The following is a 25,064-nucleotide window of genomic DNA, read 5'->3' as shown; positions in this document are numbered from 1 at the left end:
TAAAGCAGAGGGTAATTTAGTTAGCTAGAAAGTCGCTTATTGAATTGATTTCAAATGAGGCCGTTTAAATTTCACTTCTCATTTTCAAATTGCAATGTCACAATATCCATTTGTTGTTTGAATATCCAATTTCCTTTTCACTTTACATCATGGTCTGGTTATCTTAAGTACTAAAATGTTCACCAGTTTTTTTTTTTTTAATTGGTCCCCTTTTAATTTAAATACTGGATAAAATGACCGTCCTCCCTCCCTCTCCCTTAAATGACCAGGGTTTTCTCTGTGCTGTAATATACTGCAGTTCTTAGGTACTGACCCTTAAGAACTTCTATTTGTGAAACTCAATTACACCACATCACATTTCATACCAAAATATACCTACACAGAAATTTCTGACAGCATTTACTTGGCGGGGTAAGGCTTACACACTCGAGTTTGGACTCATGTCCACACCTGAAGTAGTTTACCTCCACAATAAAATAGTAGTTACTGGTCAAAGCATCAATCAAATATTTAAAATGGGTGCATGCTACATATGTATTTTTACTGCTCTGGCTTCTATATTTTCTTAAGTTTTAATTCACTTACTCTGCCATGAATCAAGTATCCATTGTTGTCACCTTGTGTTGGAATTATTCCGACGCTTGACCAAATGTTCCTTAATAACAGGAAAACGTGAATATTTTTGTAAAAATTGGCTAATATACTGAAAATACACAAATGGGTATAAGATTCTGACATTTTTAGAATACTTTAACGATGGTTGAAAGCATTTTTTTTTTTTTAATTCTTCTTTGGTTTCTACTTTAGGTGCAACATAAAGTGGGCTTTTTCTTAGTGCAGGTAGTTTAAGTAACATTTGAGCAAATAAATTCAAGAACACAATTAATTAAAAAAGTGTACTTAAGATATTATGCAAAACTATTTTATTTACAAACAAATGGCACAGTGCAACTGCACAGTAAATGTACATGCACACTCCAGACATGTCATGGGAGTTTCTTTCCATAAAATCCTAAGTGATTCCAGTCAGACAGTGATAGACATTTCAGGCAATTTATAACTAAGATTCTCACTGAGGGAGCAAATATTGCTCAAGAGGAACAACGGTTCATTACTTTTAAGGCCATTTTAGAGGTCAGGATGACATGGAGACCAGCAGCAAGTCCTTGCAAACCAATGTCACTAAAATTAATTAAAATACAACTGGCTACAAAGTGTGTGTGTGTGTGTGTGTATATATATGTAATCTAATCTTCAGTACTTTGAAAGTACAGAATTAAACAGGTTCACAGAGTGAGGAAGGGACACAACAATTAAGGATTAGAAAACAAAAACCAAGGATTATGTAACATTTCACTATTTAAACAGACATGCCTCCATATGAGCAGATGAATACTCAAAACTGTTGCAAATAGAAAGGCAAATCTGTAAATTACAGATTCTTCACACATACATCAATTCAAACTGTCTGTAGTCCTAACTCCATTTTTCATCTGCAATTATCAGCAACATGGCGTAACAATTCCTCTGCACAGGCTCTTCGGCTGCTGTTAGACAGGCGATGTGTATGGCGGCATATATCCTTAAAAGTGAAAATGTTATTTGAGACTAAGATAGCATTAAGTTCCATTCATATTTATAATAATTGTATAATCAATGACTAGTCTTTTTTAGGATCTTGAGAAACATTTTCAGCTTCTATTTTTTGTTGGATTTAAATAAATGGCAAGTCGGTGCCTGACAGTTGCCAATTGTTCTCAAGAATTTGGCTTGATGCATAACTTGTTCATAGAGAATACATTTAAAGGGATAAATAAACAGAAATGTAAACGGCAGGTAGATATGAAGTGGCGGTTGGAATGAAAACAAAACAGTAAACATAAAACCCATCAACCAGCCAGTTTGCTGGCCACGATTGAAGTCTTTCTTTGTGGCAGGTCCTGAGGTGTTGGGATGTGCCCCCCAGTGATCTCAGTCTTCTCCGTTGGTGCTGATGGCAACTGTTTATTCTTCATTTTTGCCTTGGCCATGTTGTAGTCACCAGAGTCAAAATACTTTGGCTGGACAAACGAGAAGATATAAAAGTGAGAACATTGTAAGGCTGGTATATATTAAATGTGGAGCTAGACAGGTTTAGGTAGGAAAACGTACCCCCTTCTGAAGTCTTTTCCTGAGTAAGTCTGAGCCTCCAGGCTTGGCTCCCAGGTTAGGATACCTGGCCTTCAGTTTGGCCTCCTCCGCTTTCTCTGGACTGATTACTTTGTCCTCCATTTCCTGCAGAAAGAGCACAGAGTGATTGCAAGGAAAATGCTCGACTTAACTTGAGGGGCGAAAACATTTCGTCAAAAGTGCATACGACATTAGTGATTGATAAAACTGAAACATAATATGACAGCAGCAGTTACACCTAGTATAGCTAAAACATTTTTTTTTACAATATGTAGGCGTCGCCATGAGGGAAAACTCCCAACTGGTGTTTGCACTAGCATTAATCCTGACAATTAACTTAGCTAGCATGTCTAGTTAGCTAACGTTAGAGCAGTAATCAATTTCAGCTAAGCTATCAAATCAATTTACCAGTGATTGTGGCTACCTAAGATACTAACCGGCCGCCAACACAGCGGGATTTTTTGTTTTGCTCTGACAGTTAACGTTAGGAGCTAATCAGCTAGCTAATTACTTGGCGGCAGCATCGCTGATGACATTAGCCAAGAGTAGCTACTAGCTAAATAGCTTGCTGCTAGCCGCATGCTAGTAATATACCAGATTCGACGTGCTAGCAGCACTGGCTAACCAACGTCAGTTAAAATAGCAGTTCGTCTCCGTTACAATTTACCTGGTGTTCCTCCGAAGTCCTCGTTCCGTCAAATTCCTCGGACATAGCTGTATTAAATCCCTGCTCTGCTCGCAAAACTGCGGGTGTAACGTCACGTTAGCCCTTCAACCAGCTTTCTGGAAGATAAAAGGTGGCACTGAGAGAGACTGGGCGAGGGTAGCAGCCTGTCATGCAGCTTGTCCAGCAACAGGCCAAGGAATCGATGCCAGAGATGCAGATGGGAGGCAGACTGGGACCATCAGATCCTTTTAGTGTCAAGCGCGACAATAGTATTAAATATTACCTTAAGTCTTCTACAATAATTTTACAATCTGTACAGTAAAAATCGCATTAAAAAGGAGATGACATGCAATGTGCTTTTATACAACATGTTGCGTTAATTCATGCCTCTATGCTTTGAAAGTGCATGGACACCAAATCTTCATCTGTACATTTTATGGTGAAAATGTTTCACCCAAAATGAACGTTTCCCTAAGACTTTCTATTGACTCTTGCTTCAGTAAAACACAATCTATACATTAGGCAGATCAATTAGTAAGCATTTTTAAAAACATTTAGAAAATAAAGGTTATGCATTTATTTTTCATAGTATTTCTTTTCAATAGTCCACATGCTATCAAAGGCGGTAATCAGACTAACTTTTACAACATTAGTCAAAGCACCTTAATCCATACTTTTGGTTGTACTGTATTGGTGGGGGGGGGGGGGGGGGGGGGGGGGGGGGGGGGGACAAGATCAGAGACAGTATGCCTCTACTCGCAAAGATTTACCACACCGTTATAGGAAAGGTAAAATTGTTTAACAAATGCACTTTTAAATGCATTTTTCATTTAGTGAATCAGTTGGTCTGATAACTTGTGGTTAAAGGACTGACATGATGAACATAGGCCAACTGTTTGTTTTTTGCTGATAGCAAACACTACACTTACAGTATGTTAGACATGTAAATTCTATTCAATGATGTGCTTAAATTCCACACATTACATTTGTGTACAGTGTAGGTAAGTGCAGACAACCTGTCTTTCTCCATAATGGTCTTCATACTAACACAATCAACACGAGAAATTAAAAAGTAAACGTAAAATTTGTTATAGTTTGTCATACTTCTGACAAATACATTTTATTGATATGGCACCAACTTAGATTTTAATTTAGCAATGGTCATAGTTGTATTGGGTCAAAGTCATAGAAAAACAAATGTTTATTACATTTTTGTTGGTTACCTTTTAACATGGTCGGCATTACTGTAATACAGTTTACTATGCAACAGGATAGAGTAAATTCTTTACACACAGGAAAAAAATTGCTGGGAGTTATGTGGATAATCGCTGCTGCTTTGGAGGAAGATCTTTATTAGATCAATGCTTTTAGTCCTCATACAGCTATACAAAACTGAATGCATTACTGTGTCCATCATCAGCCATTTGGATATTTTATTCCAAAGCAGAAGTACAATATAGTACGAGGCCAACTTGCTCACAGAAGTCACCACACAAACAAAACTCCTTGGGTATAAGATTAGTTATCATCCGCCATGTCCACGTCCTCTTGTAACTTCTGCACCATTTTGGCTTCCAATTGTTTGGCCTTTCCTGTAAAAAACAAAGCAGAGAGAGTTTGAAGAATGCTGAAATCACAGACTAATCCTATTCATTATAGAGTATTTTATTTTCCCCCAAATGGATTTTCTTTTTAAAGATCTATAAATGACAAATATCCATCAATATTTTCAGTGTTTTCCCAAAGTTTGAGGAAGACTCACATAGGTTCACATATTTGTGTCCACCTCAAGGTATTGTTTATTTAGTGTATTAAGTTGCATTGTCTACTTTCTACTAAAAAAGCAATGTGCTGTGCAGTTTGCAAAATCATTGTCACCAATTTAAATTCCTTGTACATAATTATAATTAAGATTCTGATGTATAACCTGGTTGTTACCTATACTATTGAGTCTTAAAAAGTCTTACCTGCATGTGGTGCTTTGATAAGGTGAATATTTTTCTTCACTTCCGTGATGGCCTCTTCCTTCTCCAACTGTTTGCCCTTCTTTAATCTATAAAGTGGAGACAAAACAGTAAGAGGTGAGCCAAACACTGTCAAAACCAGACATGTTGTGGAAAAATTGTTTGAAATGAAATGGCCAATGTACGATGCAAAAAAGTTAACTCAAAAGATACACCCAAGAATGAACACAAAAAGGTTTGCTCACCTGTTCATGATAAATCTTGCCTGTCGTTTCTGTTTGATTTCTTCAACCCTCTTCATTGCTTCCACTTTATAAATTAAAAGTGACAAATTAATCTTCAGTTCAAAAATAAAATGACAAAACATTTTCAAAGCAAGTAACTGTATATGTAAGAAATACAATTCTACATTACCTGTCTTGTCCCAAAGATTCCGGTTATATTTAACAGGTATGTTTCTACGTTTCTCAAACTCCAAGGCGTTGTCCTGAAAGAGAGCATGTTTGTTGGATAGGTAACAGTAAAACAAATGTATGACAGAGATATTGCTCCATGAATAAACAACTCACCACTGTCAATTCCTTTCCTGATGCCTTTCTGAATGCTTTGGTCCATCTGGTTTTTCTTGGGTTACGCTTCTTCTTGAAGTTCTTGTGGCATTTTGATCTGCAGAATCTGAATGACTACATATATTTAAAAAAAAGGGACAAAAAAAACATAATTTGAGGTTGAACTCAAGAAGAATCCACAGGCCTTCAAATGGGTATTAAAAGGTATACCTGTAAGCATTTTTTTTTTCTGCCAGAGGAATTAAAAAGGAGTCTGGGATTGTAATATAATATGGTTTTATAAAGTTGAGGAGCAAATTTGAAACATTCCGAAGTTTTGATATTGCATTTGTTGAAATGTACACACGCCTAATCTTTATACATTTGTATTAATATCGGCCAGCATATCATCAGATATTATCGCATTATATATTGGGTTGGAGAGAAACGTATTTTCGAGTTATCTGAATGTCTGGCACACATTACAGAATTGACATCAATGTTGACTTGACTTATTACAGATACACCAGTATTACCATAATGCATTTTATTTATATAGCACTTTTTTCAACACTCAAAGACACTTAACAGATTTGAAAAAAGAAAGAAATCCTCTGTGGTAAGTAACTGCGGTAAAGAAATTCTAAAGGTATGTTTGAGGTAAGGTTTAGAAAACAGTGTGGCCATTACAATGTGTCCAGCTGAGACCTAAGACTATAAAATGTACTCTCGAAAAGATTATTATTAGCCCTTGAATATCACCCTTGGTAAGTTTGTTTTTATCTTTGTTGTGACTGTCTGCTGTAAAACAACTAATGCTGCGTAATATCGAGGCCTCAAACAATACATACATTTAAAAATATCGCTGACACAATCTCAGCAATCTAAGCTTCACAAAGATAGAATAATGTTCACGTCAATAACTGTGGGGGTGTTTGATTTGTCCACAGTGTCCCCGTATTCACAGCGAGGGCGCAACAATTACTCCACAACGAAAACCCAAGGCCCTGCTAGCTAAATGTCCGGGCTCTTCATTAACTCGATTTTGATTCAAGGCAGCATGGATAACATTTCCAAAAAATATTATGTTCAATTCATGTGTTTCAACTCCACGTTTTTAATGATTACGCACGGAGGTAATTAATCATAACGTTGAGTTTGTTACAGTCTGTCTGAAACTAAAATCTTGTCTTGATCCCACGTGAGCGGCTACAGCACGTTATGTTAGCAAGCTAATGTTAGCCAGCTAGCCAACGGACGAAGCCTGACAGTCAAACACCAGCTTCTGTTCAAGTTACAAGGTTATTCGGGCAGGAACACAGCATCATACCTTGCAGTCGTTTCGTACAAACATCACCCCATGCCCGGGATACACTGGTCCCGAGCAGAAATAACATTTTTCGATGCGCATTTTCACAGCAGCGACGCTGCGTGCGACTACCGATAAAAACAAGACCACCCGTCTTCCTCTTCTTCTTCTTCTTAGACAACGGCAGCTGAAAGCGCCTGGTGGAGTGTGACTGCCCCCTGTTGAACCCTCGGTCAACGTTTCTTCTTTCAATTTCAGAGTTTCACGGCAATCGGCATCCATAAGATTGTATTGCTGCCACTTTTTGGAACTAAAATGCTTTACATTAATAATCAAGTTGTAAACTTTTCTCTTGCCGAAAAAGTGAGTATGGTGGAAAATAACCAAAGGATATTATTACCTCACATTGTCCATTCTGACCTTTTTTATACAGTCCATGATGAGTGTTAAATTTGGAATATATATAAAAAATAAGACATTATGAAATAAATAACCATGTGAATAAAAGGAGTAAAGTATACAAATAAACCATTAACTTGTAAAATAAAGTAATGACCTAACTCATTACTATTACATTTTCTTCGTTTCAAATTTTGATTTGCAGTTTTATTGGAGTTCACTTTTACTTCAGTAGAGAGCTATTTATTGTGATATGCCCCTTTTAAAAACGTTGTTCTTATTTCATAATGGCCTGTCTTTTTAATAATCCATAATTGACAAATATCCATCATCACTACATTCAGTGTTTTCCCCAGGTTTGAGGAAGACTTGCATTGGTGCACATATTTGTGTCCACCTCTAGGTATTGTTTTTTCAGTGAATCAAGCTGCATTGTCTTCTTTGTAACAAAAGGGTGATGTGCTGGTATTTGTACATGGTGAATGAACCAACATAGAAGAAATACTGTAACTAACTCTTCATTATAAAAAGGCTTAAAAGGTGGGTGAAGACAGCCAGATTAAAACCTTTACTCACTGTTGAACATCTGGTAAACAATTGCATAGTTTGTCACCCATCTTAAAGCCCATTCTATTGTTTCTAACACGCTGCTATTGTTTAAACTTACACACTGTTATTCAAACAGTTATTCAATATTCCTTATCATCTTAACTTTTCTCTTAAATATTTAAAAAGCTCACACACACACACACACACACACACACACACACACACACACACACACACACACAAACCCAAGAAGAAAAAGTGCAACGCAAAATACATTTTTCAAAAACAATTTTATTATCTAGTATTTGGGATCATGTCGAGAGTATCAAAAAAGTCTGTTGCAACATTTGTTTTGATGCTCACTTGGGATTAAAAGATGTAGTTTTGTATTTAAAAGCAGAAATGTAAAAAAATGTAACTTAAATATTAACATTTAAGTCTACAGTGTAAATCTATTTTTGGAATCTGAGTTGAGTCAGGAAGAAAATGATCTGTGGCTCTAAAAATTAACCTTTTATATTAATGCATTACACAGAGAAACTTTTAACTTGACACCAGCCTTATTCATTTATTAAAATGTCACATTTAAATTGGGAAATGTTTTGTTTACATCATGCTAAAAAGACAATCTAAATTAAAAGAATTTCCAATATAACCTACGTAAGTATCATTCGGGTAAAATATCATGGTGATAAAAAGACAGCAGAATAGTTTAACATTTCAAGCTTTGAAAAAAAACTGTGAAAAAGCTTTTCTAGCAATCAAAACCATTGGAAATTATATCACATTTAAATGCAAATAATGTAAATGAAAACCAAAGAAAATCACTAAATAACAGAGACTTCAAATTTCTTTGGTTAGGATTATTTGTATTACAAAGATATAAAAATTGATTATGTTGCTCTTCCCACATAGGGTTTCCATTTTGATAGTCAGAATCCTTCATTGTCACACCTGGACAGGAATTATTATGGAGAGTAAAAGAGAATTCTTCCCCATACAGCAATATTGGTGATCGGTAACAGATGATTCACTAAACAAAGAATAAATATCATCATCTATCATTGGCAGGACAAGCTTGATCTTTGGTCTTGTGTCAAAAATGTCCACCTTATAGTACCAAGGATCAATTGAATGAAAAGCCACACCCATCTGAGGAAGGAGACAACTCTTTGGATAATAGCATCGGCATCACCGCTGCGTTAAGCAATGGTCTACAAGGCAAATGGAACACAAGCCGGAGAGACTTGTGATAAAGCTTTCACCTGAATAAAGCATCAAGAAAATGTACATTGAGAAAAGCATTCAAACCACCATTCTAAGGGAAATTTACATCATTGGCAAGAATAATATTTTGGCAAACGCACTCTTAATGTCTATATTTTTGGTTGCATTAGAATATCTATTGTATTATCAAAAAACTCTTTGGGTACAATTGTTCCCGTCTTTGGATCTCTTCTTCTATAGTATGCAAAGCCCTTTCGATATTAAGGCCATGTTAAAGCTTTGAGTTCAGTGCACTGGAAATGCCAAACGATATTGTATGATAGCTCAAATAGTTTGACAATATCTAATGCACTTATTTTCAGAACACAACGTACATCATTCAAAGACAAACAATGGAAAACGAAAGCTCTTTCAACCGTGAAAATAAAAAGTTCAGAGAATAAAAAATGAAAAAACGAGGACCTCTAGATAATAACACCCCCCAACAGACATGGCAATGACATATTTTCACCTTGTCTCCAGAGTCTGAGATTCTACTGCACAATATGTGGTAAAAAGGAGGTAGTAATGTATACACAGAACACAGAGGTAGATAATCAGTCAACAGGGCCCAATTACACCCTCTGTTCCAGTGGAAAGTAATTCAATGTAATGAAAATGTATCACTGTACATTTTTGACATTCTTTTTAACATTCATCATGGGTGAGCTTTGGTTTAGGACAGACAACACCAAACACAGACAAACAGGTAGAAAGAAAAAAAATGGAAATAAAATGTTATAAAAAACATTCATACAAAATCCTGAGGTAGATCCGAAGCAAAAGCACATTTTGTCCATCGCAGCGACTGGCTCCCTGATCCCTTGTGCCTCAAAAAATAAACAAGGGGCTCAACTCAGTAAGCCAAGAGGTAGAAGTGGAGTAGATCCAGGCTGGGCGATGTCAGGAGCCAACTGCTTGGGATGTGTGCAGGGCAGGATGAGAACCCTCTGAGGTGCAGCAGAACCGGATAGCATCAGGGGCGGTGTGATGGAAAGGATGGCTCAGCATTTTCTCATTTTCCACTTCAAAAGACTGCTTCAGCTCAGCTACAGTGGTACCATTGTCAGGCCCAAAAGATTCAGGTCTGGAGCTTTGGCTGGTTGAAGGGTTGCTCATCTCTTCATTGCTTTCTTCGTTGGAGTAGTGTCCAGAGTCTCCCGTCTCTTGGCTGCCCTCACTGGAGTGAGAGCTCTCTGAGTGATAAGGTCCGTAGATGATCTCTCGGGACGAAGGTGGCAGGGGCGCTGAACCTAACTGCCCCTCATACCTCAGAACAGTTTTCCCAGCCTCATACAAGTTGGCTTTCCTCTCAGCCTAAAGAAACAGTGAAGACAAAATTGAAATTAAGATTAAAAACTGGAATCGGACTGAAAAGAAAGCTGATTGACCAGAATAATGTAGCATCACTTACATCACTTTCAGCTGAATTCCTTATTGCCTTCTTGAAGAGCAGCCATCTCTTGCTTTGATTAGTGCTGGTGATTTGACTGGCACTATTTATGACCATATTAGCTCCACCCTGGGACAAATAAGAAAATGAATGAGAGCTATAGATTTTTGTTACGGTTCTGTGCTCTTTTGGACATCAAACATACGTAGCTGTGAAACCTAAAATTCTATTTCTTCAACAAGAAAGGCCATCACTTTATCTCACCTTGGCATCTAAAAAGCGGTGACTTTTCATGGGTATGAGGGCCTCAGCATTCTCTGTATGGTGGTTATTAGGCAGGGACAAACCAGCATGTGGACCTTCAGCAGCTCCCACAGCAATTACTTTGTGACTGAAGGATTTTCTATTACAAAGATAATAATGCAAACGGATGTCAGAAAAAAACTAATTGTTTATGTTTTTCATTATTACAAATAATTATGGTTATTACCTTGGTCTGCCCTTACTGATGAGGATTAAGGCACACATAACAATACAGGCCAAGGCGATGCACACACCAACAATGATCCCTGTCATAGACCTCTGGTCTATGTGGTAGATACCATCAGAAGACACTGAAAGATAAACAACAGTGTTTCAGATAGGAAATAATTACACATTAGCTACACTTATTTAGAGAAAATAAATAAACACACAAAGGAGCGATAACGCTGAAGGAATACAGAAGTTAATGCTGTCAGTAGAGCTGGGCAATATATCAGTATTATATTGACATTGTGATATGAGACTAGATATCGTCTTAGATTTTGGATATTGTAATATGGCATAGGTGTTGTCTTTTTCTGTTTTAAAGGCTGCATTACAGTAAAGTTGTCATTAACTGTTTTATTATTTGCCTTTACCCACTTAGTCATTTTATCCACATTACTGATGATTATTTCTCAAAAATCTAATTTTGTAAATATTTTGTGAAAGCACCAATAGTCAACACTACAATATCGTTGCGTCTTCAATATTAAGGTATTTGGTCATAAACATTTTGAAATGTGATTTTCTCCATATCGCTCAGCCCTAACTGTCAGTCTAGAAACTGCTGTTTAACAAACCTTCACATTCATCTATTGTTGTTTGCAGTTCATGGTCAACACTGTGTGCAGGACTTGACGTCCATTAAAAAGTACACTAAGCTTTTATCAGAAAAAACATAGAGGAACTTTCATTTACTTATTTATACTCATATCACTTCACTGTAAAAATACACTTTTGCCAACACAAGATACATAGATTTAACAAAGCTAGCAAAGATTTTGTCAGGCTAGTTAGAGACACTAAATGGCATCCCAAACCTAATATTACATTATAGACTGAAAGAAATTCAAACCATCTCTTTTTCAAGCTACGAACACTAACACCAAAGTATGGCTCTACTTTTACATTACTATTATTATAAACTTAATGCCACATAACTAGCAGCTTGATATATTACAAATAAAGCAACTCATCAAGATGAGATGCCTCTATATTGTATGCTCTATATAGTGTTGATGCTTACCTGTTGTATGTGGGAAGCTGGCAGAGTGCCTGGGGTTCTTGCTGCGGTGGGTGTTCCCACGCCTCAGTGCCAGCTCCACAATGTTAGAGAAAGGCCCATCACCGACCTGGTTAGAGGCAGAGATTTTCACCAGGTAGACATTCCCCGCCTCCAGCTTCTCCAGCAGGGCCATTGTGTGGCTTCCTGTAAACAAAACCAGAAACACACAGCAAGAATAAGAAATACAGAAAACTGATACAATCCACTATAACTTGTGGTGAGAGAAGGTTCCTATAAGATACACATTCAACAGGGTAAAATATATTGAAATGTTTCCTGGAAACAACTTTTGTTTCAAAATTGCCCTACAACATTCCAATACTCACACTATGGGGCATACAAAAGCTTTAAATATATTCAATGGTTAGTTTATAGTGCTTAATGGAATTTCTAAAATCTCTTTCATGGCATTACTTCATCGTTTCAACTAGCTATCTACGTGATGTTCTGCTATAGTATATCTGTCTAAAATTGCAATACCGTTACTATAAGTGTTTGTAAGAGGTAGTGCCGGGACACATAATTCCCCAAAAATACTTTCTGCATCACTGACTTTACAAATAACGTGATCCAGTCCACAACTTACCCTCCCTCTGTAATATTTGCCAGCGTCCAGCCATCCAGGCTTTCTGGGAAGCGTACAGGATGGTATAGCGTGTAACCACCACATTGGGCTCTGTGGGCTCCTTCCAGGACACCAGAGCAGTGTCATCCTCGATCAGAGTTACACGCACTCCTCCAGGTGGTTGGCTAGGTGCTGTGCATAGAGAAACCACATTCACAGTACATTCCACAATACTTGCTGAGAAATTTACTGAGAAATATGCAGTTATCTGATTTGAGTCTGGACGGTTGAGGAAATGATGGGATACATAAACAGCAACATAGTCAGGGCAAAATGATAAGTAATTTACAGCAATTTATTACCTGCTGGCAGAGTCTGATGGTAAACAACAGCACTCCAGGGACTCGACATCTGGTCCACATGGAGACGCACAACAAACTCATAGCGAGTGTTTGGATCCAAATTCTGAACCATCACACTCTGTCTGGTACTGTGGACAGACATCATTCATATGCTATGAGCATTTGGCAGACAATAATCCAGAGTGACTAACTAACAGCCAATGATAAAAAGTACAAGGGCGGCATCCACACATAATTTGCAAACGTGCAGTGTAATATCACAAACATATCTAAGCAACCAAATCAAAAAATCTTCTTTTCTTCCATGCCAGAGGTAAAATACTGAATGTTTTGGCCGTTCTCAGCTTACGTTTGTAGGTAGCGTATAGCAGAGGCGTTGTGGGTGCCCACAGGTGTACAACGGACTGTATAGCTAACAGCCTTTCCAGAGGAGAAAGCAGGATGGCTCCAGCGTAGAGACACTGCAGATGAATTGTTGGCCAAGACAGTCACATGGTCTGGAGGTGGAGGAGCTACTTCCAGTTGGTCTCTAGCCGCTAAATAATGGAAAACAAAATGCATATTTTTGTCACTTTTTTAAATTTCTGAATTCCATTATAAATTGTAATACCTTTGAAATAAGCAACAGAGAACAGTACTTACACACACATCCTGGAGTACTAATAGTTTGGTCTGTCTGATAGCCATCTCCAGCTTGACCGACAGCCAGAATCTTGACATGATACTTTCTCCTTGGATCTGGAACACAAATAATCAATTTGTAGCCATTTCTACCCTTGTTGCTAAAACTAAAACTGAAGGTTGGTCAAACTGATATTACAATAAATTACTTTAAATAAATAATCCAATAGAGGGTTTGGTTGGTAATTTTAAACCCTGAAAGATCATTAAAATACCAAAAGTGATGCATTGACAATGCAAGGTCTCCTGAGTCACCCGGACCTCTCATTTATCACGCATTGTCATGTGTAAGGAGCATGAGAAAGATCATCCAGACCCAAGGCCAAGTAAATATGTTGACACAATCAACAAGCTCTATGATATGATAGTATCTATGATACTGTCATTCCCTTTTGAAAGCATGTAAAGATCAACAGCTATGAAAGCCTATCGGCACTAGGTAGTCTTCAAAACACAATACAAACAAATCACAAAATTTGAGGGGACCAACAAAGGTGAGATGAGGTAAAAGATAAAATTAAAGTACAAAGTAATTATGAGACAAATAAGGCGGGATCCAGTACTGGTTAAACAGCATCAAAAGATCATTGAGGTCTGGGGACAGGAAGCTTTTGTTTGAAAATATGGAATCAAAGTTAGAATGAAATCAATTTAAAACACATTTTAACTTGAGAAGCTTCCATTGCATCAGCTCTTAAATGGGGACGTTTTTAGGGAGATTTGTTTTATGCCTCTAGTGTGAAAGGTCAGCCTATGGGTATTGACCAGTGAAGGCTGTGTGTCCAGGCCTGCTGTGGGGGCTGGGCCAGGGGCAGCATTCAGCTGCTGGGGTCCTAGGCCCATGGGACTAGGGGGGTTTGACTCGGGTCACCAGGTCAGGCTATGATAGAACAGAAGGAATCTGGGCGCAGGACTGTGGGAGAGGAGCTGGGCCCCTTTTGTTCCCCCTTTCACATCCTTCCTACTGGCCTTGTGTTATAGTCTTAAACTTGGAGGAAAACAGAAAGAAACATGACTCCAAAACAGAACTTATCAGTGATATTTAGCAGCTTGTGTGATTGTCAATATTGAATTATACTGAAGAGTTTTACATGGTATCTAGCAAGTTATTACTACAAAAAACGGTTAACGATCTCCTTTTTGAGTATGAAATGCGCAGGAACCACACTGTGCTTAAATTCTCACATCAGACAAAATGATTATGGTTAACAGTTTTAATCAGTATGGCTCTGGTTCATACATGCTGTGGGTTATATAAATAAACAGCACAGATGACCGGTGGGGGCAGGGTCCTAATCCAGGACTGCTGTCACAGCTAGAGGTCAGTGGCTTGGTCCAGCTTTGACCAATCCCAGGGGTCTTTGTTTGTGTGTTTCAATGTCCAGTTAAAGGAGGTAGTGGCCAGGGTCTTACAGGGCAGGTCTGGCCATGGATAGAACACAATGACCTGGGGTAATTATGCAAGCCTTAGGATGGGAAACGGTGGTGGGAGGGACATCTGGATCCTGACCTCTAACCCTGGGAGCCTGCTCTCACACACAACCACAGCCAGATTGGAAGGGGCTGCTGGTTAGGCAAGAGGGGTCAGCCCATATTGATCAAGACAGAGGGTGAAAATGCAAATGTAGCTTCCAACTGCCCACTGAATTAAATTGGGACCCATTTGAGTGAGGTCACTCTCTGTTGTCTCTACACCAATTTTACAGGTCTAGATGGCAGAAAAGCACTATTGTCAAATATAAATATTTTATGTTTTTCATTCACTCCACTATCCCATCATTTCACAACTAGACAGCTATGACAACAAGCGTGCATCACTCACCAAGGCCACTGATAGTGTAGGTATAGGTTTGAGCCTGCAGCTTGATGATGGGCTGCTCTGGTTGGCCTTCCTCATGGTAACACAGGCGGTAACCCTGAACAGCCATAGATTGTGGGGAGGTTTGCCAGCGTGCCACAATGGAGGTACAGTTAAGCGGCTCAAGTTGAAGAGTAGGGGCTGAAGGCACTATGGGGCAGAGACAGCAGACATGGGATCAATACACATATTCAAAATATTGCTGAGCACAAAGTAGGACTGAACAAAAAAATAACAGGACACAGAAAATAGAAATAGGATGGATGGATGGAAGGTCATCTCATCAACAAAATGGCTTGGGTGTGACAAAGTTATAATTTAAGCTGCTTATGGCACCAATACACATAACATTTTAGAATACTGTTCATTCACTAGTATTCATGTTCTAACCTTGCTCTCAAATAAAACATAACTATACTTATAATTCTGCTGTGCAGCTCTACATCACCTAAATATACACGCCAAATTTTGAAAACAAGAAGTCCAGCTTTGGTGTTTGGACAAACAGCCTCCCCCAACACACCAGGCCATGAAAAGAGGCTATTCTTTCCACCACATAGATGCCTGAGGCCCTCTCTTTATGACCCGTGACTGAGGCCACTCTCACATCACTGACAGTGAAGGGCAAAGGTTCCTGGGTAACCAACACAAAGACTGTGGGACAATGCTACAAGAGCAAACTCCAGTCATAGGCTGGCCACTCTGCATGAGCTTTAGTGATCCTCCTGGTATTCTAAGAGCAGCAAAACAACAATGTAGCAAATGCAAAAGCATAGCCAGTTACATGTTCAGCACTTTGTGATCAATAGCGTCTAATTGTTGATTGCTTCTTACCCTGCTATATATATATATATATATATATATATATATATATATATATATATATATATATATATATATATATATATTTATATATAACCATGTGATGATATTGTATTACATGAGATTGCCTAGATAAGAATAACACAGCCTTGCATCTCTAGCTTTAAAAAATGTATGACAACATTTCCTTTTCAGCCTTCTGTAGGTTTACCTTTGCTGCTGGATGTCTTAGGTGTCCGATGTGAGGTCCATGCAGATGGCTCACACCAGCCGACACGGGTGGCTGCAGCCATGCGGAGCAGGTAGATGGTGTCAGGCTGCAGGCCCTTCAGCAGATATTCAGTGCTGTTCTGAGGTAGCTCCACAGAGGTGACAGTGCTGTCCGCAGCTGTACGATAGGATAGTTTGTATGCAGACAACTGGCCCCGACTCACTTTGGCGGGCAGTGGCTGCCAAGTCACCTGAATATCTGTTGAGCTCTGGCTGGTCAGACTTAGCTCTGGGGTACGCAAAGGCACTGCAGAAAGACAAGTATAAAATATATATCATTGACAGTGATGTGGTTATGAATTTCTTCAGAATATAAACATGATGGCAAAACGCTAAACTATTTTCAGTTTATTATTCACACATAATTGCTGTTTGTGAGTAGAAAACTGTTCTAACAACAGAATGCTCAGCCCAATTATTTCTTCTCAAAATGTGCTCTGTACTCACATCACTTGCATGCATGTGAGCTTAACTACTAGAGTGATTTATTGCAAGGAATGCTGGGAGTCTCAATGCTCTCTGCTTACCATCCTCCAGGGTGTGTTGACTGACTTGGTCTGACATACGACTGGCTCCCATTGGCATATAAGCCACGATGTAAAAGCTGTAGTTTCGAGCAGGCTCAAGGTCATCGATGATATAGCTGGTTGTGTCGTTGCCAATAACAACTTGGTATTCTTCGTTGTTTAGACCTGACATGAAGCAGATCATAAAGCAGGTTAGGAAATAGCTTAAGATTATCCAAAGAAGAAGGGGCTTCTATGAAAGGTTGCCAGGCATGTACCATGTAAACAGTCAGTGTTTTAACAGGCTTGATGCTTGTAGTTTCTGAGTGTCACTCATCTTTTATATAAACAGTTGGAACACAAGCCACAGCCACATAACTGCCTCCAGGCCTCTTGAAGCAAACCTAATTAAACATCTACAAATGTGTTTAGCACAAAGGCAGATTTGACTTAATAGAATTACTTAACTGTCAATGTAATGGTAAAAGTTAAATATCTCCTGATGTGACTGATTTGCAAGAAATTTGAGGCTTTTAAAATGATACCCTGTCCCTTTAACTGCAAGCAGAATGAGCTGGGGAGTGGACAATGGACTGGCTAAGCCTGTTGTTATTCCCGTGAAGTTGCCATTCTGAGTCCTCCTTGACCTCTGCTCTGTGCAGTAACAACAGATGGCCTTCACCAAAGAAAGTTGATCACATGTGAGAGAGTGAGATAGCGTATTGTGGTTTCCATCCTGGATCTTTTTACACCTTCCCAGTTCACAAATAGTGTTTTTAAGCTCAAATGAAAAACCTGAAAAAGAATGAACTGGATTTTTCTGGGTCTCACCTTCAGCCTTCATATAATGGATGGAGTAGGCAATGACTTTGTCGGCATTGTAGAGAGGTCTCTCCCAGGCCAGTAAGATGGCAGAGCTTGAGATGGTCTCAGCATGAATATTTCTTGGTGCACTGGGCCTGTCCTCGGACATGACAACAATAAGGCGAGCTAACGACAGGACAGAACCCTGTTCACTCTCTGCCATGCACTGATAGATGGCATCATCTTCAGGGATGATCTGGGTAATCACCAATTTACTGTGAAACAATTAAAAAATGTATTAACAATCAGTACTAAACTCAAGAACTTTCATTTTACTCAATCAAGAAAGGTTTTTTACATGGTACTTAGTTATGTTTGATTGCAATACCTGTTGTACATCTTAATCCTCCCATTTAAGTGAACGTCTTCTCCATTCTTTAGCCAGCTGATGCGTGGAGGGGGCACACCATTTGCTTGGCACATAAAACGGGCAGTGCCTGCTCTTGGACGGGTCTGGCTCTCGGGCCTCTCGATAATGGATGGTGGCACTGAAACAGAGGTGTGAAAAAGACAAGTGATAAAAACACGTCTATTGTCGTGTACTGTTTTCAATTAATTTACCCACAAAACACTAATTGTAGGGAACCTTGCACCTACTGCTTTCTCTACAAGCAAGTATGGAATTATTCTCTGAATATAAAACTTAGTTCACGTCTGCAAAAGCTTTTGTTGTGTAATGGCATATGGAATATAAGAAGAAGACCTGGAGATGTAGTCTGAGAACCAATGCTGAATAACTACTTGAGAGTAACTGTACCTAGAACTGTGAGGTTGGCTGCAGCAATAGTGTAGTTGCGGGTTCCAGGGGTGGTTGCCCTGCAGAGGTACACGCCACTGTGCTTGGAATTGACATCAGTAATAACCAGGTTCCCATTGCCCAGCACTTTGGCTTTGTACACATCGATGGGTTTACTGTCAGCACGGCTCCAGGAGATGATGGGCCAGGGATTGCCTGTGGCCATACACTCCAGCACCACAGTTTGGTGATAAGAAACTGTGACATTCTGAGGTCCGGCAATGATTCTGGGCCTTTGAGATGGTTTAGGGTCAACACCTTAAAAAGAAGAGGACAGTGTTAAAAATCAATTCAGCGTTCCCTATATAATGTGATGGCTCAATGCTCATTCCTAAAATCCAGTTAATGCTGTCTCTGTACCTTGGTTGACTGTCAGTGTGGCCTCTTTACTCTTCAAAAGGCTACCAATGTTAGATGCCACACATCGATACTGTCCAGCATCTTCCAATTGCACATTGTGTATCTGAAGGACTCCATTTGGCAAAACCGTTATTCTGGGAACATACAATGGTTACATTAGGGTCAGACTAGCGGGTATACTGTATGTACACAGTATAAGCATTTACGAGCAACTACTGGATTAAAAACAACATGCTGTTCACAAAACAACTGGACTAAACGTTAATGGTGGCTAAAATCGCTCCAGGCGTGTCTGCAGGTACCTGTCTGTTTGTAATGGTAATGTGCTTTGGTTGAGCTCCCAGGTGATTGTGGCGGGAGGGCTGGAGGTGACAGCACAGGAGAACCGTGCCACTAAGCCCACAGTCACCAGCATAGGCACAGGATGTAACACAAACTTTGAGATACCTGTGAAAAAAAAACTTGATCAACTCCAAAATATCACCAGTAGAATATTTCAACTAAACCTAATTTATAAGTGTGAGTATTTGTTGAGACATGGTTAGTTCCACTGATTTATTTTGCAGTTATTTGTGGTTGTTACTTACTAAGTATAGCGTTTTCTTTCAACAGTTGGTAACACATTACACATTATGCATGCTAAGACATGACTTTGATCGATGTTAAGTGATTATGAAAGGAATTGAGCTTTTTAAGACACCATGATCTTGCTTGTGTGCAGATGAGCTATCAGGTCCCATACTGACCAGCTGGTCCAATCAATGGATCAATTGAGGAATGGCACTGAATAATATATTGTTATAGATACAAACAAATCAATTCACTTTACATTGAAAGGGATTTTTCAGCAAATACTGGGAATATAAAAATATCAAAATCAAATATATAAATGAAAAGCTATTTATTGCAGAAGTCAGGGGTGACACACTACACTGAGGCATAATAAGCCATTTTGTCAGATTTATGTAGCACATATTTTACAGCTATATATAAATGTTCTGCTAAGACCTTATGTAGACATTGATTAATTATTATAAATATACTTGCTTTAAAATGACTGAAACAACTGTGATTAAGTTGCTGAGTCACATTCTGTTTATGTGTATCCAAAAGGTCTTTCAATAATCACCGGAAATGAGCAATCCCCCAATCTGCATTTGTTTGCAGAAAAATATGACCAATGACCTTCATTAATTAAGGTGATAACTCTCTCCCTTCCCCCTCACTCACAGGAAGTCAATAATATGTTAAAGAAAATCAATACCCTGTAGTTCCACTGAAGCTCCACATTCAAAACCTGAACTTTGGGACATCCACATGAAAGAGCAATCATTTAATTCAAGACTTAATCTCATAAATATTACACAAATAAACTGGAAACCCTGTTTATGTGAAGTGTGTTAGGGGATTAGCCTTAACCTGGGACAGAAAAAATGATTCTTTAGGGTTTGTTTGCTAAACTAAATCCTTTGAAATGGCAGTAGATTTTGCTTTATGGTTAGTACATCACAACCAATTCCTATGCCAAAATACATTTAATTTTCTTCCAATGGTCAGAATGAACATGAAGTCGGAAACGATGCACCTATTCTGTGTCCAGACAATATGGCTGACTGGTGAGCATCATAAAATGCCCTCAGCACCTGGTAAGGAGTTAAAAACAAGTTTGTTTACTCTCCACTGGGAGATAACACATCGTCTTCACTCGTGCTGGGATCAGTGATGTAGATGGTGGGTGGGGCCAGCACAGACTGATCTGCTAATATGGTCACCTCTGTTATAAAGAACAAATCAATGTCTAGGTCAAACAGCACAAAGGTTTCTCACAAAAGGTCAAAGTTTGCTTCAAGGCCCTGTGTATTCAATTTTAGCCCAAACTGGGACCAGACCAAAGTCAGTTTACCATTAGTCTACAAAAGAGAACCTTGTGATTTGTATTCTGTTTATATCCTATATCAAATCATACAGTAGTATTAAATTATAATAGCAAAGCACATATGTGCTTATTTTGCAGATATTGTAAGAAATATATGACAGATATTGGACACCAAGAGATGCTAAAACTAGTAATGTAATCATAGAACAGAAGAAAATATACCTCCCGAATGTAAATATGTTTTGAAAAGATCATCACTATTACTGGAATATCAGGCCTGTTCAATCACATGACAAACTGGCCTTTCTTTAACAAAAGGGCTATGCTTGACAGGGCAACACAGGGACTGATCTAGTGAAAGGGATTGTGGGCTGGGAGAAAGAACAGCAGGGGAGCCCAGCCAGAGCAGGCCTGTGACATCACAAAGCCTTTCCCTGGTCACCCCTGACCCCTAGGACCTCTGGACAGAAGGGGAGCACACAGAAGGCCCATCCTCCACTCCCCGCCTACAGCTGACCAAAAACCTTTAACCCTTTCACTGACAAAGGCTGGACGCAAGGCCAAACTTGACTTTTGAAGGTTTTTATGTGGTCATCCAATAGAAAATTGATATGTTTTTGTGTTGCCCTTTAACAGACAAAATTGCAACAACATTGTCAGAGTAGAACTGGTGGGTCTAAACGCTCATACAATTTGTTTTCCTGTTTGTATTTTAATATTTATAAATATCTTAGATATAGATCTTCATAGTTTTGTACTCTAGAGTATTGGGACATTTTGCCCCAATCTCTGGAGTATTGGGACATATTGCCCCAAACTTTTTATCTTCAGTGTCAGTGTCAAAGTCAGTATACTTCAGAAAGCCATGCTAGTTTCTATGACACCAGTCATAGGATATCCTTTCTAGGATCTGTGAAAAGTGTCCATGGTAGACCAGGCCCATTGAATAGACACAGCTGTCCAGTCCCCTGATATGTAGACAAATAAATGCCCTGAAAAAGTAGCCTTTTCTTCTTTGCGGTCAGGGTTACTCCAAACAAAGGCTAAAAGGCAATTGTCCTTTCAGAGATTCCTCTGTGTAGCAGACCATTCAACAATTACACACAGTGTGAACATAGCCCCAGTGATAATGCAATCTCACAAACTAGAGAAAACTAATTTCTAACTTTTTGCCAATGTTTCTTACTTTCACAAGTATGCAAGTTACATTTCCTTAAAACAGGGAAAAAGGAAGGGGTTTTTCTTGAAGGAAAAGACAGTTTACTCAGACTCAGGGCTGCCTGTTTATAGAGTATTTATGAGCTTTTAGATTGACTCTCCATCTAACTTTTACTGTCTCTTAAAATGATCGTATAACTGGACGGACAGCTTTAAACTCAAGCATGACCAAGTCTGAACAACTTCCAATAACAAGGAAACCCAGACTTTAGAGGTTTTTCCTCAGTAAAGAAAAAAGAGGGTTGGGTGGTGGTACATCTGCTTCCCATCTCCAGGTTAATAACCCATGAACTTGCCATTCTAATGCATGCATGTTGACACCACAAAGTGTATATCACCAACAAGTTTAAGCCATCCTTATCTTGGTCACAACAGTGGACAACAGGAATAAAGTCCATGTTAGCTTCAGAGAATGCCTTTCACTCTAAGCTCCATACTTACTTGCGATAGTCAGACGTGATCTTTGGCTTAGGATAGCTCCATATTTGTTCTGGGAGAGGCACTGGTAGAATCCTTCATCTGAATCCTCCTTGGTATGCTTTATCTTTGGTATGTACAAGGAGCCGTTGGGCAGAAACTGTATGTGCTCACTTTCTGCCAACCGAACTCCATTTTTTAGCCACTTGATAGTGACTGGAGGCAGCCCATGAGCCTGACAGTCCAGGACAGCAGGGTCCTTTGGTAATAAGGTAACATCACTGGGCTCTGTGATGAAAGACAACTCGCTGAAAGACAAAACACCTGGAGGAAAAGAATTCGAACATTAGTATGTTTCTGAGCAATGGAAAACTACGGCACAACAATAACTCTAGTTATAATCTGACATACCACAGTCTACAGATCATGTAGTTAAATATTACAAGAAAACTACATTTATTTTTACAGAAAACAATCATAAAGCAGCATACAGAATGGTGTTGTTGACATTAATTTCTGTATTTACGGTGGTTACAATACGTTGATGTAGCTCATGATGTGCTATTCTGATAAAAAAAGCATGTATCTGTCAGAAACAGTGATGTATGGTAGGTGATGGTGTTTTAATATTCGTTGCCATAATAGTAGACATAAAGTCAGCATCCGAATCAGTCGGACCTAATTTACTTTCACGTTACGCAGCAGTAACGTTAACGTTTTGCCATCAACAGTTTGTGCGCGGACCACATATCAGGTCAGCCCATAAAACTAAAACAAGACACTTACTTGATAAAGGAAGAAACAAAACAAAAAAGAGCCAGTCCGGGTAGACTTTCATCTTAAACTTTGCCATTAATCCGGATTATTGTGTCATTTTCCTCCACCGCGAACAGCCGCTCTCCTGCGTGCTGTCCGTATATCCCCAAATCACTAATGCCAGCAGCGGAGGACCAAAGGCTCTACAGGGTTGTCAGCCCCCCCCTCTCCCCCCGGCCCCTCACGCATGCGCAGACAGCACAGCAGCACAGTCCAGATGCAAAGTGTGACCCCAGGGGCCCCAGGAAAGAATTGTCACAAAACAGGACCTGGAAACTTTAACCAAACGTGGTCTGTGTTGGCTAATAATTTGTATCTATCTTCACGTAATTCGAGATAAATAAAAAAGACTCTTTTAAGCACATTTTAACTTAAACTTTGTGTCATTGAGTTTTGCCTCTTCTATGTGTAATCTGTCATTTCTCTTACTAACATTTTACAGGTTTTCTGGTGAATCTAAAAGTAGCTTCTAGTAGTCTTCTCTGATCCACATGTTTTCATGCGTTCACACTTGATTTAGCCTACCTATAATTTTCACATTCTGTTTGTTGTTATTTCACTAATGCTTTTTCTGTCTACTTTATATAGAAGGTATAATGCAAGTCTTTCCTGAAAGACGTATCCCTCCTCTGCTCATGAGGTTTCCCCCATTATTCCTGTTGAACAGGTTTTTAGGGGTGTTTTCCTTATCCAAACAGAGGGTCTAAGGATGAAACAAATTTGAGATTGTGGGCTTCATATTTGACTAGACTTGTTCAACATGTTTTTATTTCTGTTGACAAACTACAAAGCTGAAAGGTACATCTATGTCAAGCTCTGATCAAGTCCATAGACTAATAACCTACATATACAGTACATTTCAAATTACAAATGAATCAGAAATTATCTCTATTAATTTCCCATTTAGCAACTTAGCCTTGTGAGATTTGTTTTTCTGTGCATCATTTAAGACAACAAAATAACATGAACATAGTGAACTATAAGTTACCAAAGGCCGCTGGTAATAAGGTCACCCTGGACGACATCTGCTTCTACCACAAAACCTGGTAATTATGAGGAGATATTGATGGCTGCAAGTCAGCTGCCTAATGAATTCAAATATTGATCCAGCGACCGTGCCTTTTGACAATGACAGTCCCGTCTTCCAGCCCTCATTCAATAGCAATACAATGGGCTCCAGCTGTGAAATCCATCTCCCATCCATTGGTATAGGTAACTGCAGTCGTATTCTCCACAATATCTATGAATCTTGTAATAATTTTAAGGGATTACTGTCATAAACATGCACCTCCACAATTCCATACCCAGTCAAATGAGGAGAGGGTGGCATAATTCTGTATTGATTAGAATTAACTATTGATTTAATCATTTAAAACATTGCAGTTAAAATTTAAGGCTCAAAACCAATGATCAGGTTAAAACATCCTATAATGTGTTTACTCAATAGTTTAGATTTTCAAATTATTTCATTAAGGATTCTTTGCAGGAGAAAAACATGCATCTTTATTATGAAAAACACTTATGTTTGAGTTCTTTAGCCATGGTTATTAATTAAATACTTCACTGACATACATTTTGTTACTGTTTTAATTATTGACTTGCATTAGCTGGCATGGATGAAAAATATTACATTTGTTTCTCTGGATAAAAAACATGTTTTCTTCCTCACAAAACCTCCACTGATGATTTTAGTTGTGAAAAGGATAGGATGCAAAAAGGGCCAAAAATAAACCAAAACATGAGTTGCCTGTATTGCTGCCTCAATTTATCTATAGCTTGACATTCTTTGGTTTTTGAC

General features: G+C 38.8%; 3 protein-coding genes across 3 annotated transcripts; all 3 read right to left on the bottom strand.

Annotated features, from left to right (window-relative positions):
- Positions 1 to 1,410: 1,410 nt before the first annotated feature.
- Positions 1,411 to 3,101, bottom strand: arpp19b (cAMP-regulated phosphoprotein 19b). Its single transcript, XM_032523163.1, has 3 exons — positions 2,837 to 3,101; positions 2,152 to 2,274; positions 1,411 to 2,060 (listed from the first exon to the last, which is right to left on the bottom strand). The coding sequence occupies exons 1-3, from the start codon at positions 2,879 to 2,881 to the stop codon at positions 1,890 to 1,892; spliced, it is 339 nt and encodes a 112-aa protein (XP_032379054.1). The 5' UTR covers positions 2,882 to 3,101; the 3' UTR covers positions 1,411 to 1,889.
- An 823-nt stretch (positions 3,102 to 3,924) lies between these two features.
- Positions 3,925 to 6,854, bottom strand: rsl24d1 (ribosomal L24 domain containing 1). The gene is made up of 6 exons (XM_032523162.1): positions 6,679 to 6,854; positions 5,370 to 5,483; positions 5,215 to 5,287; positions 5,046 to 5,109; positions 4,804 to 4,889; positions 3,925 to 4,428 (listed from the first exon to the last, which is right to left on the bottom strand). Exons 1-6 carry the CDS (start codon positions 6,757 to 6,759, stop codon positions 4,355 to 4,357), a joined length of 492 nt encoding a protein of 163 aa, XP_032379053.1. The 5' UTR covers positions 6,760 to 6,854; the 3' UTR covers positions 3,925 to 4,354.
- Positions 6,855 to 7,885: 1,031 nt separating this feature from the next.
- Positions 7,886 to 23,303, bottom strand: LOC116693858 (protogenin B). The gene is made up of 19 exons (XM_032523083.1): positions 23,237 to 23,303; positions 22,475 to 22,774; positions 19,242 to 19,386; positions 18,940 to 19,073; positions 18,541 to 18,837; positions 18,112 to 18,271; positions 17,751 to 17,998; positions 16,941 to 17,105; positions 16,355 to 16,660; positions 15,286 to 15,471; positions 13,425 to 13,520; positions 13,132 to 13,318; positions 12,783 to 12,910; positions 12,442 to 12,612; positions 11,817 to 11,999; positions 10,755 to 10,878; positions 10,529 to 10,667; positions 10,286 to 10,393; positions 7,886 to 10,188 (listed from the first exon to the last, which is right to left on the bottom strand). The coding sequence occupies exons 1-19, from the start codon at positions 23,301 to 23,303 to the stop codon at positions 9,775 to 9,777; spliced, it is 3,558 nt and encodes a 1,185-aa protein (XP_032378974.1). The 3' UTR covers positions 7,886 to 9,774.
- Positions 23,304 to 25,064: the final 1,761 nt, after the last annotated feature.

This window comes from Etheostoma spectabile, chromosome 8, assembly GCF_008692095.1.
Source record: "Etheostoma spectabile isolate EspeVRDwgs_2016 chromosome 8, UIUC_Espe_1.0, whole genome shotgun sequence".
In the NCBI taxonomy this organism is placed as follows: Eukaryota; Metazoa; Chordata; class Actinopteri; order Perciformes; family Percidae; genus Etheostoma; species Etheostoma spectabile.
The sequence above is the reverse complement of the archived record's forward strand: the minus strand, read 5'-3'. Positions and strand labels throughout refer to the sequence as shown.